Genomic DNA, 16,264 nt, shown 5'->3' on the forward strand with positions numbered 1-16,264 from the left:
ACTTTTGTCTAGAGAGCACAAGAGGCAGAACAAGACGAAACAAAATATGTTGTAGAAATCCATGTTTTAAGAATGTCTCCTCGATGACTGGTTTTTTGTGCTCATCAAAATCACTCAACTGCAACATATAGGTCAGATTGAAACAACACACACAAATTTTCTTTTTACACATGGTCTAAAAGTAACAGACGGTAACTCGAGTCTAACTTGAAAAAAGTCCCAAATTTCATTTTTATTCATGTTCTGATTATTGATCACAAAGGGAAATTAAATGTCCCTAATTTTGACTTTGAGCTGCTTCTGTTTTCTCCTCAATCCCTGAAGGCTAATTTTTTTCTMATTGGACACTTCCTTTAGTTCACTGGTAACACAGAGGTTGTTAGTAAGAAATAATTTCACTGTTCTGGTTGGGACGGTGTTGTCCACACAGAGGTTTATGTACTCGGTCACACGCCCAGTCATGGCACTGATAACTTCTCCACATGGCTGGCAAAGAGCAATCCAATCTTTAGCCTCAAGAGATGATATCAAGTTGGGGTGTAAGCCACAGGCCTACACTGACATGATACACTAACGCCCCTGTGAAAGGGCAGATTAGATTTGTATAATTGTTCTATATGACTTATAAACAATCTGTCCCTGTTAGCTGTAGTTTCAAAATAATGACCACACACTCTCGTCTTGAGCTGAACTTTACATAAAAATGACTGGGGTTGTTACAGAACAAAACCACACACATGCAGTGCAGCAGGAGTTGCCTCCTTTCCTCCAAAATCTTTTTTCATAGGATCTCCCAATTTCCCCACACTACCGGCCCAAGTATGCAGCTCAGGTTTTTCAAAGGGAGTTGTGCCTATAAAGGAGATTTCTTTAAGAGAATGCATCTAAAACAGTTTGTGTTGGTAAAGCTGGGTTTCAAAACAACAAGAGCTTCTGAAAATACTTTGAGGGATTATTAAGGAAGCAAAAAACATGAAGCCAAAAAAAACATCTGAAAGCACACACACACCCGCGCACCCCCCCCCACACACACACACACGCACGCACACACATGCACAAAAGCCTTCAGAAAGGTTTTGCAGACTTTGAAGTCTCAGTTTATTCTCCTGCTGTTCAGCAAAAAGTACACAAATAGGGATGCCAGTAATGTTTCATTTGAGCTTACCTTTAGCTCACTTCAAAATTCAACATTTAGATTTAAATTTGGAAACGGGTTCTGGGCTGTAGCAGAGTTTTCTATCAAAATGTGAGATTTTCACTGTATGCAAAAACAAATAGCCCAAAAGATCAAAATTACTGGTACAGTTTAATGAAACTGTTTGCCCCATACAGGTTCCTTCTGTTTTGGATTTTTGTTTTTGTCACATTCAGATACAAAATGTAGTACAATATAACATAAATGTTGATTTCCTTTATTGCAGGGAGCAAAACCTTCCATCAAACATTTGTGTTGATGGAATTGCAGAATTATTTTATATCAGCCATACTGTGAGTTTTGAAACAAGAGCAGTCTGTTTAAGGTTACGCCACAGCATTTCAAGTTGGTTTTTATCATTGCTCTGCTGCATAATCCAACCAAGGCTGAACTTAAGGTCACACAGGGAGGCTCACTACGGTTCCATATTTTCACTTTTGTTGGATATTTGATCTCACATGAAGCGCCAAAACATTCAAAAGGACTTTTAACCCTTTCCTGTCACTTTGTTTCTCATCTGATCTTAAATTGCCTTAGCATAAATTAAGTAAGACGCGACGGCTGAAGGCTCTCATTCAGACGGTCCGTTCTATTCGTTGCATCCAAACGAATCAAAAATAGTCTTAAGAAAGACATTGCTAAATGCTACGGCAAAAAATAACATCTCAGAACTCCAGTATCAAACAGAAGTCGACATCTGGCAAATGCCGTCTGTCCACCTTGACTCATCTGAGCATGAGGCATCACCGATGCAGAGTCCTCCATTCATCATTGGTATCCTGTCAGTGTGGAACATGGCACACACATCAAGTTGTGATGGAGTCAGGTCACTGCACAAATGTGGGCACAAATGGTCTCTGGTTTCCTGTTGATGCCTCTCAAGTCCTCCCTCATTCTCCCATGACCCATTATCCTCCAGAAGGGATAAAGGAAAAGCTGGAGCTGCGAAGCCAGCTCAGGTTGTTGCTTCTTTTTTGGTTTCCCGCAGTCGCTGCACTCAGTTACGTTTGGCTAAACTTGCTAACTAATTGGAGGTGATTCCAATCCAGAAACATCTGAGTTTATTTCGAATGATGTTTGAGTAATGCTTAAAATGTCATTGCGTTGGAACAGAAGTCGGTCATTACTGACACAGAAAATGGAGGCCACCAGTCTTCTTCCTGTGTGAAACGTGTACTTAGAGCAACATAGCTAAAGGCATGAGGTGGCTTTTAAGATGGAGATATATTTTCTTATTTAGCTTTAAAAGAATCAGATGAAATATATTTCTAATGAAACCATTTGTAGTTTTATGTTTCAGTGAAGTTGTTTAAATGGAGCTTTCCGAGATCAAAGACAAAATATACGACAAAAATTATGTGCCAGACTAACAAAAAATATTACCTTTGAGATTAAAGTTGTAATAATATGATAATAAAGTCTTGATTATGCAGGAATAAACTCAAAAATACTACCAGAATAAAGTGGCAACACTAAGAGAATGAAGTAGTAATTTTATAACTCCTGCGCTTAAAAAGTTGACTTAATAAAAGGAAAATGTTGAGCCTATTGTGAAAGTTATATTTTCTTAAAAGTTTCATAAATACGGTATACATAATATTTTAACACATCAGCATCAAATTGTCATCAGTAGTAGGATTTTGATACAGTTTCACAAACTACTGAGTATTTTGAAGAAAGAATCACGGACTAGACTGGTCATAACTGTGAAAACTTTGCTCTAATTAAAACAATTTTTTCTATTAATTCCATGATTTTCTAATGGCAATATTGTCTTTGTGCTAATATTATGACATAATTTTAAAAAAATGTTCTTAGTCTATCACTGTCATAAAAACATCCCTTTTTTTCTGATAATGATTGAAGCAGACTTTAAAACACTATGATAACCTGTGTGACACAATCAGTTTTTTTGTCATTTTTCTGTCTCTTGTAGAAAAGCACCAAGACTGCGATGGAGCTGGGCAGGACGTTTGGCACCCTTTTCTCTGACATCTCCTTCAGGCAGAAGCTGTTAGAGACAAAGACGCAGGAGGAGTTTAAGGAGGCTTTGGTGTTCCAGAGGCACCAGCTCACAGCGGCCAACCAGCAGCCCATCGCTCTGGGGAAGAAGGAGACGGTCCCCCGCAGCCACAAACCTCTCAAGGTGCAAAAAGTCCCCTTTAAAAAACAAGGGAAAAAAGTACAAAAATAGGATATAATTTTCTTAAAATAAGAAAAATTATTTGCCAACAGAAAAAGAAAATTGATCTTGTCAAGAATTTCCAAAACGAGAAAAAAAAATGAACCTGCAAATATCTTAAAATTAGTGTATTTTTACTTAAAACAATCCAATTTTACTTGTACAAGTAAGATCTATTATCTTATTTTAAGGAAAATATTCTCAAGTAAAGAAAATGTTACTTGACACTGAATTTCTTGAAACTACAGATATCATTTCTATTAGCATGTTTTTTACAAATTAAGCTGGATTCCTTTAGATTTTGAAGAGATTCTGAAATACATGTAAAATGTAACTAATCATAGTTACATTTTACAGCTGTGGCTGTGGCAGCTATATCTTGTTCTGGTTGTTTTTGCAGAACATATAGGGGGAAAATAGGATTTTGGGTTGCATTTATACATTTTGTAGTGGCATTGTTTTCCATCATTATTAATTATTTCAAGCAAAATGAACATTACATTTAGTTTGCTTCTTTGCTTTAAGTTTATTATTTTTCAACTTCCTCTTCAACAACTTGAATCCCTAAGGCATGTTTAGCTAAAGTGTTTAGACACCACAAACTATTTAGCATTTTGTCATACAACAGCCACAGTCTTCATTGTATTTTGTTGGGATTTTATATGATACATCATCTCAAAGTGATGGACGCCTCTGATTTTCTATTATTAATGACAATTAATAGTATGTTCAGGTGAGTCCAGAGTAAAGTGAACACTTTATAGAAACAACATTCAGTGCTTTATGCATCTGAATGCATAAAGCATTCTTCAAAATACTCAGTAGTTTGTGAGTTCAGTAGTAGTTGTTCTCATTTTTCAGTATCCTGTTTTATTTTGGTTCTGTCTGCTCTGTGTCCTTCTTATGTCTTGTTTTCATCTGTTTATTTCTTTCTGCCCATCTGACTTTGTATTTGAGTTATTACTGTGTTCAGTAGTGTTCTGTTTGTGTATTTTTCTCTAGCCTTTCGTCTGTGGGCACATTCTTTTCAAGTTTGTGTTCACTTATTTAACCTTATTTTTGCATTTAACATATGTCCTCCATGTCTGCTTCGGGTCATCCTGAGAGCCACTATCATTGTCACAGGGACGGTTTTGTGTGGATTAGTGTTGGCGTTTTTCATCAGACATTCATTTTTTGCTTTTACACTGCAAAAGCACAAAATATTACCAATAATTTTTTTGTCTGGTTTCTAGACTCGAAATAACTAAAAAGTTATTCATGAATTATATGAGCTTGTTTCAAGTCAAGAATTCCTTAATATTAATATAAAGTACTAGTTCCATTGGAAAATTATTTCACTTACAACAAGACATTTTTCCAGTGTTAAGTGAAAGAATTTGCCAATGGAACTTGTACTTTTTATTAATATTAAGGAATTATTGACTTGTAACAAGCTCATATATCTTCCAGAAAATTTCATTTTAAGTTAGTACACTTAAATTTACACAAAAGAGATTTGCAATAGAAACTAGACAAAAAATACTTGGTGATTTTGATGACTTTGTGATTTTGCTCACAGGTCAAAAAGTTTAAGTTCATCTGATCAGAGCACATTCTTCCATGTTTGCTGTTTCCTCCATCGTTTGTGCCAAACTGTGTGCGGCGTACTTTGTATCTTTCTCCTCTGTGTGATTTGACACTTTTACAAAAAGGCCAGATTTGTGGAGTCCATTAGTAATTCTCGTCCTGTCAGCGGATGCTCCCGCTTGTACTGTGGATCTCTGCAGTTCCCTCAGCCTTACCACCTGCCTCCTGGCTGCTTCCCTGATTAATGTTTTCCTTGCCCTACTTGTCAGTTTCAGGTAGACTGCCATGCCTTGGTAGGTTTGCCACACACATTCCATTTTCAGATGATGGATTGAGCAGTGCTCACTGAGGTCCCAAACCTTTCTTTAACTTCAGAAGTCACCTAATTAATAAGTAGAGATGACTTCTGAGGGTGTTTTCACACCTGATAGTCCAGTAGAATCTGTTCGATTGGGACCAAAGTTGCAACATTTATTACATTTTCAGCTGCTGTGGTTTGCTTTCACATTGCACTGAGTCAAACAAGCCAAAGCTGTTATCCCTCTCACTTTCTGCACCATAACCACTAAAGGAAACAACAGGGAAATCTCTGAAGACACTGAGCACAACTTACATCTTCAGAAAAAGGATTTCTCTCGAGTCATTTCTTCCGCTAGCCCTAGACTTGCTCGTTCTTTTTGCGCTACAGTCCTCTTCCTGCTTTTAGAGTGTTTACCATTCACAAATCATTCGAACCGTTCCAGAGTTCACTTCAATTGAACTGAGACCTAGATATTTAGGCGGACCAAAGTTCCTCAAATGAACCGGATGTTTTAGACAGAGTCTGCGGACTGAACAGATGAGTGCAGCCAGTGTTCACTGCCTGCAACACTGTGAACACTTTTACAAGCCACAGCAGCTCCAACTTTTCCTAAAGCTCTTCCAGTGGCGCCTCAACCTCTCATACCACCTGTCACCCTGTCCTGCTCACTCAACTGGCTTTACTCATTCGTCTTTTCTCTCCTCCTAATCAATCAGCATCAACTTCTGTCAGGCCTCCTCACTGGGTAAATGACCTTACATCTCAGTCCTGTCAGAATCCACTCCACCCCTTAGCTACACAAACGCCCGCACGCACGCACTCACGCACTCACGCACGCCAGAGGGGCTTTATTCAATTCCACGGACCAACACCACCTCCTAATGTTACCTTGACAGGCAGTGGCTCCTAGACATTTCCCTCATTTTTTTGTTTTTTGTCCTTCCTTGTCTTTTTTAGTCACTCAGGATTTTGCTAGGTATTTATCCCAGGTCTAAAAGGGCTCAGTGCCACTCAGAGAAAAAGATTGGCACTGAGATTTTTTAAATAAATAAAGGTAGAAAAAGGTTTGGGGGGGAGGAAATTTGAGCCAGGGCAGCAGTTGGAGCAGGTACAATCAACAGCAAAGCGATAGTTAAAAAATAAGTCAGCAGAAAACTGCCTTCTCATTCCTTCACATCAGACCACCCACAGCAAACCCCACTTCCTCATACTTAAAAAATAAATAAATGCCAAATTGTTGATGCTTTTCCTTTCCATTGCCTCACACTTTTGACCGTTCGGAGCGAATGGTAAACAGGTGGACAGTAATTCCCTCTCTGAGACTTTATGTTTATCACACATGAGCCAAAAGCCGGTGATCATCACCCTCCCCCGCCCCACACGGAGACACACACTCACACATGTAAGTATGCGTGGCCTTATAAAACAGCAAACACAAAGGGGAGCAAAATGCTGATGCTGTTTGTTTTTATGTTCTTCACGTCGAGCTAAATTGCTTCGTTCTGCAAAATGCCATCAAAACTTTTTACGATGACAAATGAGGCAGGAATGATTATCCTGCTCCCATAATTCCGCCCCTCCTTTCACTTAACTGTGTAAAGTCATGCTTAACAGGGAAATTAAACACTGGCTAATTGGATAATTTGCTTAATAAGCTCAATCAGGACTTCACATTTGCTCCATGGCTGGTGCAACCTGAAAGCTTATATTTTCAAGGAGCGCTCTCCCCGTCAAATCACGTGGCTGTCGTCGAGCTAATTCCCTTTCTGACCGCTCTAAAAATTCACCAAGTCCTCCATTCTGGACTGCTGCCGTCATCGCTCTGTCATCCTTTATCGTTCTGGGGACAGAGATCTTCTGGTGAACGCGCGCCTTAATGTGACTATGCCACTTCACCTTGTTGTGGATTACAGAACTTTTGAGGGCTACCTCATTACAGCAGATGACTCAGATTGGGGGGCTTAAATCATCTCTGAGAGAGCCTCATTTGGAGTTACCAGTGTCTTTTCTGAGTCATAAAATGGGTAGTTTGAATCAAAATCCGTCACAGTCCACATTTAGGGCACAGAATGCTAAAAACATACAGAGTTAGATTCAGCCTCTGGCCTTCAGTGTTCTTACAATTGTTTTATGGGGGCAGTGTTATGTAAAATCGACTTTTTTGAACTTTACATAATCTTATGTCATTCTTTCATCACAAACAAACCTGGAGTGTTGCCTTGATTCTTTCGTACTCAATTCTTTCTCCATTAAATAATTGAGTAATTCTTTAATCTCCCGTGGCAACCATTAAGCTGCACAAAACACCTGGATGGACCTAGCTCCGCCTTCGAGGATGAAGCTCCTCCCCAGAGCTAAGGTCTCCACGCTTCCAAGCTTCTGCCTCACAGAGCAGCTCCTGCACTCAGCTCCTTCAGACTAGCCAACAGCAATTGGCAACAGCTGGTGGAACTACCCATCTGCTGAGCTCAGTGCTACATCTCAGTAAAACACTGGTAAAAACCTTGTTTAAAGGGTTAATAAACGAGCAGAGGTTTCTTAAAGAAAGAGAGACAAAATTTCAAGGCATTAAATCACAAAGTCAAATTTGTTTTAAGTCATATTTGACATATAAAGCATTTTTATAACAAATGAAGGTTGTACTTGATTGTGCTTTAAAATGGTATCCATTTTATGAATACATAATTCTGCCCATGTAAGTCACAAAGAAACTGACAAATATTTTAGTTAGTTGAAATAAATATGTGAATTTCTTCTCCCCCATCCCCTAAAACTTGTAAAAACCTCATAACTGAAGCATTTCCAGCATCGTTCTTTGATGCATTGTTTGGCGAGTACAAAACCAGGAAAGGGTTCTTATCTGACCTCTGATACTGACTTCTCTGACACATTGTCCCTGTTGGAGACAACTGAGAGGTGAAGAAAGTGGAAGCATGTTTTCAAAAGTGCTGGCAGCACTCATGTCACCTCTCTTCATAATGACAAGCTAACTAACTTTAGCTAACTATCTTTAGCTAAGCTAGTGTATTTCCATTTTATGTTTTCAAATCCAAACGGAATTGCAATATTAAAAATAACAAAAATAAGGCCTGCTCAAAGATCATAAAATTTTGGCCCCAAGCCGATTTACTGATTTGTAAAACATCTCTGCAGAGGGAGAAACCTCACACAAGAGATTTCTCATTTATTCTAAGGAATTACAGCTCATATAGCAGTACAAAGAGGTGTCCCTCCTTTTCCCAAACGGGGGATTGGTATACTATCTAGTGGCAAATCACAAACGGTTCCTCACAGCGTCACATGGGAGAGTCGCATTGTACTGATTTTCAAAGAGATTGGGCTGAATCCTGTGGATTGGAAGACGATGGGCTTCTGCTGCATTACCATTTGACTGTGAGGTGTGAACGCAGGATGGGCTGAAAACAACATCCTCTAAAATACTCCAGGAACATATTCGCAAACAAAGTTAGTACAATGTGGTGCCTAAAAGATTTAATGAGATGTCAGTTAAAAAGTCAAATATTTTGGAGCTTTCACAACTTTTGAAACACAGCAGCCATATTGGCTACAGGTGTCATAAGCTAACATGTAGTTTGACATGCGTCACAAACTACCTGTTGTGACACCTTCTTAGAATTTGTGATTTTCAATGTCTATTGAACCACTGAATACGCAATTAAACCACAACATTCAACAAAACATTTAGGGGAAATGTAATTTTTATCTTCTTTTCTGTCTTTTGAAACACAAACCCCCCAAAACAAGGAGCAAACATAAAGTCCTGGTCCAACTATGTTAGTTTTCATCTTTAAGTTTGATAATAATCTGTACATCCGATATACTAAAGTAGTCCCTTTCAGTTTCATGCACATCTAAGTCATATAAATGACATAATTTGATTAAATATATTTAAAAAAATAATAAAAATTCCCTTCTCTGCCCCTCCTTTCACTTAACTGTGTAAAGTCATGCTTAACAGGGAAATTAAACACTGGCTAATTGGATAATTTGCTTAATAAGCTGTCGTCTTCTTCTTTGTGGTTTTCACCGGTGGCAAGATCCAGTTGTTGCTCTTGCGACTAGTGTGAGGTCAAAAATGTATTTCCATTTTAGTTCTGCAAACTAAACCAATTTTGATAGGGCAAAAAACCCACCTCATCCTAGCGCCAAAACTTTTTTTTGAGTGTTTACGTTAAGCAAATTAATTTTTGAAATGTCAAATTTTGCAGCTTTAGATGATTTAAAGGCCATCAGCTATAGATGATCTGAAGTTTCCTAAAGTTCAAATCATGAATTTTGGGGGAAAAAAATAAATGAACAAGACACGTCAACCTAACACAGCCCATCTTGAGGCAATAAAACAATGTGAATTTGACTCCCATCATTCCAAAACGCTTAAATTGCTTAGAAAAAGAGGGGATACAAAGTGGCACGCACTTTTAAACGACGTGATGAAATGTTCACCAAAATGCACTTAATTTCATGGTTGTTTTTAATGTTGCCAACATACTTGGAGAAGCCAAGTTGAATACACACATACAGTCCACCACACACAGAAACCCATGTGAACAAATGCACGTTTACATCACTGCCTTGTTAAAGCTCTATCCTGGTTAACGACATCTAGATACCCTCCATTTAGCAAAAAAGAAATAAAAAGATGTTGAGTGGATGTCCAAACACACCAGAACTTTCTAGTTTTCTTCCAAGTCTCCCTCTTTGCTTTTTTTCCCACCATGTAGACTTAATAAGAGTTTTCTTCGAGCTAATGTTATGACATATCAAGTACCTAAAGGCTCTAATCTGAGGTGCTGTTAATTGGTCATTTCTGAGGCTTGTAACTCTAATGAACTACTCCTCTGCAGTAGAAGAAACTTTGTCTCCTGGGGCGCTCCTCGTGAGACACATTTTATCACAGTGTTTGATGATTTTTTATTTTATATTTTATAACTGCCCTTTGAAAACATTTTAAAGTTCCTGTAATTTTAGCTGATGCTAAATGTCTTAAAGATATCTTGAGATTTTAAATAACTTAGTTAAGAAATGCCTTTAAATGAATTACGACGATGGTGGAACAAAGTTGTTTGTAGATCTCTGAGCAACATCATCACTAAACCAAATAGTAAATGCTTAAAGGAAGCCAACATTGAAGCATAATTAGATTTTTACATCACCTCAGTGTATGTTATTGGAATTTTACTTGATAAATTTTATCTACAACTTTTTTACTTCAGTTATTCACCATAAATGTGAAGTAGAAGGAAAATACTTCATGCTTTCAAGAATTTGAAGCCAGTTGTATGAAACTCACCTCTTTTTTTTGCAGCCTCTAATAACTAATTGTTGATTTGTTTTTTGTTTTAAATATCTAAAATCCTGCCAAACTGGTGACTTGATCTTTCCTCTTTTATCTGCAATTTCATCTGGAGCTGCTGAACTCATTTCCTCCTTTCACTCCTCCCTGTTCGTTTGACACGAAACTTCTCCCAAATAGTCACATACACTGCACGTATTCTGTCCGTGGACTATAGAGATTTCATAGTCAAGTCTACAGATTGCCTACATTCCTTGTGGCATATTCCTTCATTTCTCACAATCTGAATGAATTGATGAGCTAGTTGGATGGCTAGCCTAGTGTTTTTTTTCTCCACCATACAACTGTCAGGGCTGCACATAGAGGCAGTCATGCTAGGCGTTCTTGCGACTGGTTGCACCGACTCCCAACATTATCATCTCTATCGCACAAACACAACAGTTCATTGTGAACACTGTTTCCTGTCTAGCAGTTTACCGCGTGAATCTGTGTGTCACCAAAAACAACAAACATCTGCATTGAGTCCATCTGAAATACTCGTCATGTACGTACATGTGGGCCTACGAGGAGTAAAGCACACCTGAGTACGTTGAGGGGCAACATGAGACTGCTACTGAATGTTACTCAACAGGTTGTTGCTAGCTAACCAACCAACCGTGCTAGCTAACCACACCACCAACCATTCATAGCTGGGAGGTTGAGCTATGAATGGTTGAGCGGCTAAAGCCTTTATTCTGCCTACAACCCCCAGAATGCCGTGTTTTTTTGGGTCAGAGTTCAGTGAAATTATTAACATTCTGTCAGACATATTTTTGTTGATAAGAAGTTGTTAGCAATAGCTATTGTTATTGCCGAACTAGCCAAATGGCTAGTAGAAAGTATTTGTAGGTTTCCATAGTGACATAGTCTTTGAATATGTATGATAGATTTCACAGTGTTCCCTGAGATGTTCTAAGTTCAGGATATTATTTTCCAACGTAGTCCATCATTAACAGCGTCACACCTGTATTCCTGTATGCTACATTCAGTCTTTGTCCTGCTCTTTGTTCTCTAACAAACCTCTGAGGCCTTCACAGAATGGCCCTGCATAAACACTCTCTGAGACTTGATGTATTAATTAGATAACTTCCAAAGGCTTTTGTTTGCGCTGGAATTTATTTGGGGGTATTAGTATAAAGTGGGCTTAACAGAAATGCTGAAATTTTAATCTGCTGGAAAACTTGTATTGATTTATTTATTTTCTTTACTTCCTCTTGGCAATGATGAATTACCGTGCTGACCTATAACATCAATTCTAATAAAACCCAAACATGCTTGTAGTTATAGCATAATAAAACATGAAAAACTAACGGGCATTATGTTTGCGAGGTACTATAACTTGCATTACTGTTTTTCAATTTAAAATTGAAGACACAGTCCTGGCTTTTCCTCGGCGAGTGACGTTTCCTTGAGGAAATCCTAACCTTTTCCTTTCTCTCCACAGTGTAAAGATTTCTTCAAAGCCGGCCGAGGGATTTATGAGGACTTGCGTCGCAGACTGCCTTTCTACCCTTCTGACTTCACAGATGGTAAGCTGGACCTGGACTTGTAGTGAAAGTGAGTCATTTGTGTTGCTTTGCCCCACCGGGGTGCCGCTGGCAGCGCCTCATTTATCTTTCACCCTATGCCTCACTGAGTACTGAAATGTTTTGCATATTTGGTACATTTCTTGGGGTTTCAGGTTTCTTATGCATAGTGCAGCATATTACTATACAAATCTGTCAAATGTGGAAACAAGCATACAAATTTGCATGCTCAACCTTCAGGCTGTATGTTTTTCACATTAGCCACTTAAATTTCAGGATGACACCTATTTTTCAAAATGGCTGCTCTCTGTGAGCCTTTTAAACCTAACTAAATGTTTTATTTTCACAACTTTCAGGAACTCTGTCACATCATATGTTTTCGCCTTTGGTCTTCATATTCAAACAACCTTAAGGTTATAATATGCAGCATTTTACAGTTCTCTTCATGGTTAGCATTAGTTTCTGCACATTTTTTTATGTGTTTAACAGTTTAGCGTGCCCACCACTAGTAATATAAACTGCTAATTATTAGTGCAAATGTATATGCTCCATTATAACCATGGCAGCCATTTAAAAAATGACCACCAGATAAAGGAAAAAAGATCAAGAAAATATATCGCCTCGTTCCCAAAATAATGGCCAAAGTCATTTTATGCCAAAACATGATTTTGGGGAGAAAAATAAAGGACATAAAAGGAATCTAGAGCATTCTTTTAGGAAGGTGATATATATTATTTCTAAGGTTCAAAATATAAATATGTATGATTTGACACCAAACACACTCATATTGTCCATCAACAAAAATAAGTTAAACACCAAACAATGATTAATAATTAAAATGTTTATTCTGGGTCCAATTATTAATTAGTTCATACCAAAAGTATTCATCAATGATCAGTATTCAGTTTTAGAGCCACAATAAATATCCTGTGTGATCATGGTGGTCATCATGAATTTTTCAGTGGCTAATGTCTTATTTTTTTCATCTTATTTAATTTTATTTATTTATTTTCAAAAAAGGAAAGCCCTGGGAACATCTATGCCAAATTAGGATCCACATGTGAAAGATTTTTGCTGAAACATCCAATTATCTGCTACACTATCAGCATTATATTTGAGTAAGTTAAACACTACAGTAATCTGTGGTGTCTATTTGAAAATCTTAGCTCTAGTACAACGTGTGCTTTTTATTTTTTCTTTAGGTATGTCTTTGCTATCCTTGGGTTTCATCCAGGGTTTTGCATCTTGTATAAATAACTCTAAAGTCTCCCACATGCCTCTTTATGTTCAACATTATTATAATATCCCAGGTCATCAACCACAGCATCTCCCTATACCTTACTGATGCAGTCGCTGAAGGCAGGTACTTTCACTGAGTCATCAACTCAGACTCTTTACCCACCGTGTGAGAAAGCGGCTCCGGTCCAGGTCACACACACGCACACGCACACACACACACATGTTAAATAATGCGTTAGTCACAACAAGCAGCTCAGCCCTTTACTCTCTCAACGCATTTCTGTTTTATTTAAGCTGCAACGGAAAGCAACACGTTCCTGAAATGTGAGTTTGATCAAATGTTCATCCTGCGAAGGTCACGGAAAGCAGCGATCACATTAGAGGCCAATTAAAATGTTTGATTCCAACATGAGTTATCCATCATTCATATGGCCGCTCCTAAAACGAGATGGATTACACAAACGCAAAACGCATCACTCCGGTTTTCAAAGGGGCAGTCGGTTGTGTAAGCCACAGTAGAATATTCTGACACACACACACACACACATACACACACTCTCTGGAGGTTCCTTATTGCAGGGGATCTAAACGATGGATTCTGCTAGCGTTTCTGTCGTTTTTAAATTAAAGTGCTGAGCCTCCTCCGCTTCATTATGAGATGCATATGACTCATGTGTTTGTGTTTGTCTCCCTTCAGGTATAGTTGGAAGTAATAAAACCCTGCTGAAGTACATGACCACAGCCATCTTCCTCTACATCGCCATCCTCCTCCCTGCGATTGCTTTCGGCTCCCTCAACGATGAGAGCACCCGCGGCGAAATCGGTAGGAGCGCAGCCAGCATGCAGACACTCTAATGTTCTATCAAACATGGGTCCACAAAGTAAAGTTCCCACTGAGGAGTAGTAGGGCCAGCTGGCTATAACACGGCTAACATTCATGTATAGTACAAACAGGTCAGTGTTGATCTAAGACAGTTTTAATGACAAAAAATATATTTAAAATATTTTTGGACTCACAAATAGAGTAAAGCTTTGACATCCTTTTTTTTAATTTAAAATTTTGCAATAAAAAAATCTTGATTCCATAAAAAAAAAAAAAATGAAATAAATCAAATACCAACTTTAGCTCATTTGCTTGACACAGATGACAACTAGTCTTTTTCTTTTGTGCAGGTTTGTGCAGTATAATGAAATAACACAGACACTGGCAGCTGTGCTGGACAGGCGCACAGCAGACGTCAGAACATAACAGTAGTTTCCCATTTTAGTCAAACGAGGCCAAAAACACGAGACTGTGACATTTTTCAGCTGTTTTTAGCTAACAAACCTTACTGTGAAATTTTAACATTGTAAATATTTTTCCCAAAATTCTGACATTTCAACATCCGATGGGCTCTGAGGTAGATGGAAAGCTAAAGTTAAACTAATAATAATAATAATAATAATAATAATAAAGGGAAGACTTGCACACTTGCAATATGTTTTTGATTAGGGAATATTATTACAACATGATGTAAAGCTCAAAAAAGTTTTACATAATTCTGCCCCTTCAATGTACATTAAACACTTTGGTTCATACCACAGATTGATACATGGATCAGTAGTCACATCCCTGCCATATATCTGATCCCATAGCAACCTCCAATAACTGGTCGCATACCAATAGTTGATCAGATTGGCTTTGTTTGGTTTTTCTTTTCTTTTTTTTTTTTGGTTTGTCATTTTTCCCAAATCAAAAATCTCAAATGGGAAGCTTTATTCTTGAGCCATACTTAATAATTTGAGAATTTTACAAAAAGGGTTTTACTTGTTTATTTTATTTTTGGTTTATTATTCTAGATTCTAAACCAACTTTCCAAAACATCAACCTTAAAAACATTTTTTAAGACATGGTTCATAACTTCAGTAGTGAAATATGTTTTACAGTAAAGCAGATGTAAAGCACTTTGAAATGCCTTGCTGTTGAAATGTGCTATACAAATAAAATTGTATTGATTGATTAATTGATTTGATTGATTGATACAGGAGCAGAATCAGAAGTGAAAGAGGCCAAGGAGTTTTATGAAGTATCATAACTTGCTAATAACTCGTAGTAATATCATATGTAATGTTTTTTAGTGCTGTCAATGAAAAATGTGTTGGGTTTTTTTGCTTTTTGTTTCTTTCTCACATTTCATGATTTTGTTGGTTGAGAACGTATTGTTGTTTGATGTATTCTAACTATAAAAACCTAAAGCCTGCATTAATCATCCCCCTAAAATTGAATTGTGTGTTTTTTAAAGAGTTTCTTTTTTTATTATTATTGTAGCGGGAAGAACATGAAGCAAGTATCTCAAGTTAATTTGTGGGTAAAAATAACAGATAATTCACCTAATAACATTCCTGGTGCAGAAAGTGAATTATGAGCTTCCTTCTGCTTCTGCTCAGCTGTGCAGCAGAACCTTAAGGCCATTCATGTTTATTCATCAGAACCTTTTCCTGTGTCTTCTTTGTGCGTGTGTGTGTCTTCTCTGCCCAGATGTTCGGAAGACTATCATTGGCCAGAGCATCGGCGGAGTCATCTACTCGTTGTTCGCTGGTTCCCCTTTAGTTATCCCTCTCACCACTGCTCCCCTCGCCATCTTCATCAGCGGTAAGCTCTCCTTTAGTTTCTTTCAGCTCGTCTCAAAAACAAGGCAGTCGTCTCTCACAGTTTTACACAGCAGATGAGTCTTAGACGTTGGGCAAATCGCTAAAAAGATGGCATCAAAAGTGGAGTAAAAGTGTTGAGCATTCATTACCCAATTGATAATCACAATACAATACTTTGTCCTTTCTGAAAGCTACACCTAAAAATTAACAAAAGTATTAAAAAAATAAAACTGCTCCAAAACTAACTACTAAGCTAGCGGTTCCCCTG

General features: G+C 37.9%; 1 protein-coding gene across 5 annotated transcripts in view; it reads left to right on the forward strand.

The window, feature by feature from the left end:
- Nucleotides 1–16,264, forward strand: part of slc4a11 (solute carrier family 4 member 11) — a 143,818-nt gene that overhangs the window by 101,569 nt on the left and 25,985 nt on the right. For all 5 annotated transcript variants that reach the window (XM_008398802.2, XM_008398798.2, XM_008398800.2 and 2 more), the window contains 4 exons: nucleotides 3,132–3,341; nucleotides 12,045–12,129; nucleotides 14,063–14,188; nucleotides 15,884–15,997. In XM_008398802.2, the coding sequence (XP_008397024.1) occupies nucleotides 3,132–3,341; nucleotides 12,045–12,129; nucleotides 14,063–14,188; nucleotides 15,884–15,997 (535 nt within the window). The remainder of the gene's footprint in view (nucleotides 1–3,131; nucleotides 3,342–12,044; nucleotides 12,130–14,062; nucleotides 14,189–15,883; nucleotides 15,998–16,264) is intronic.

The sequence above is a fragment of the Poecilia reticulata genome, linkage group LG22, assembly GCF_000633615.1.
Source record: "Poecilia reticulata strain Guanapo linkage group LG22, Guppy_female_1.0+MT, whole genome shotgun sequence".
NCBI classification, from domain to species: Eukaryota; Metazoa; Chordata; class Actinopteri; order Cyprinodontiformes; family Poeciliidae; genus Poecilia; species Poecilia reticulata.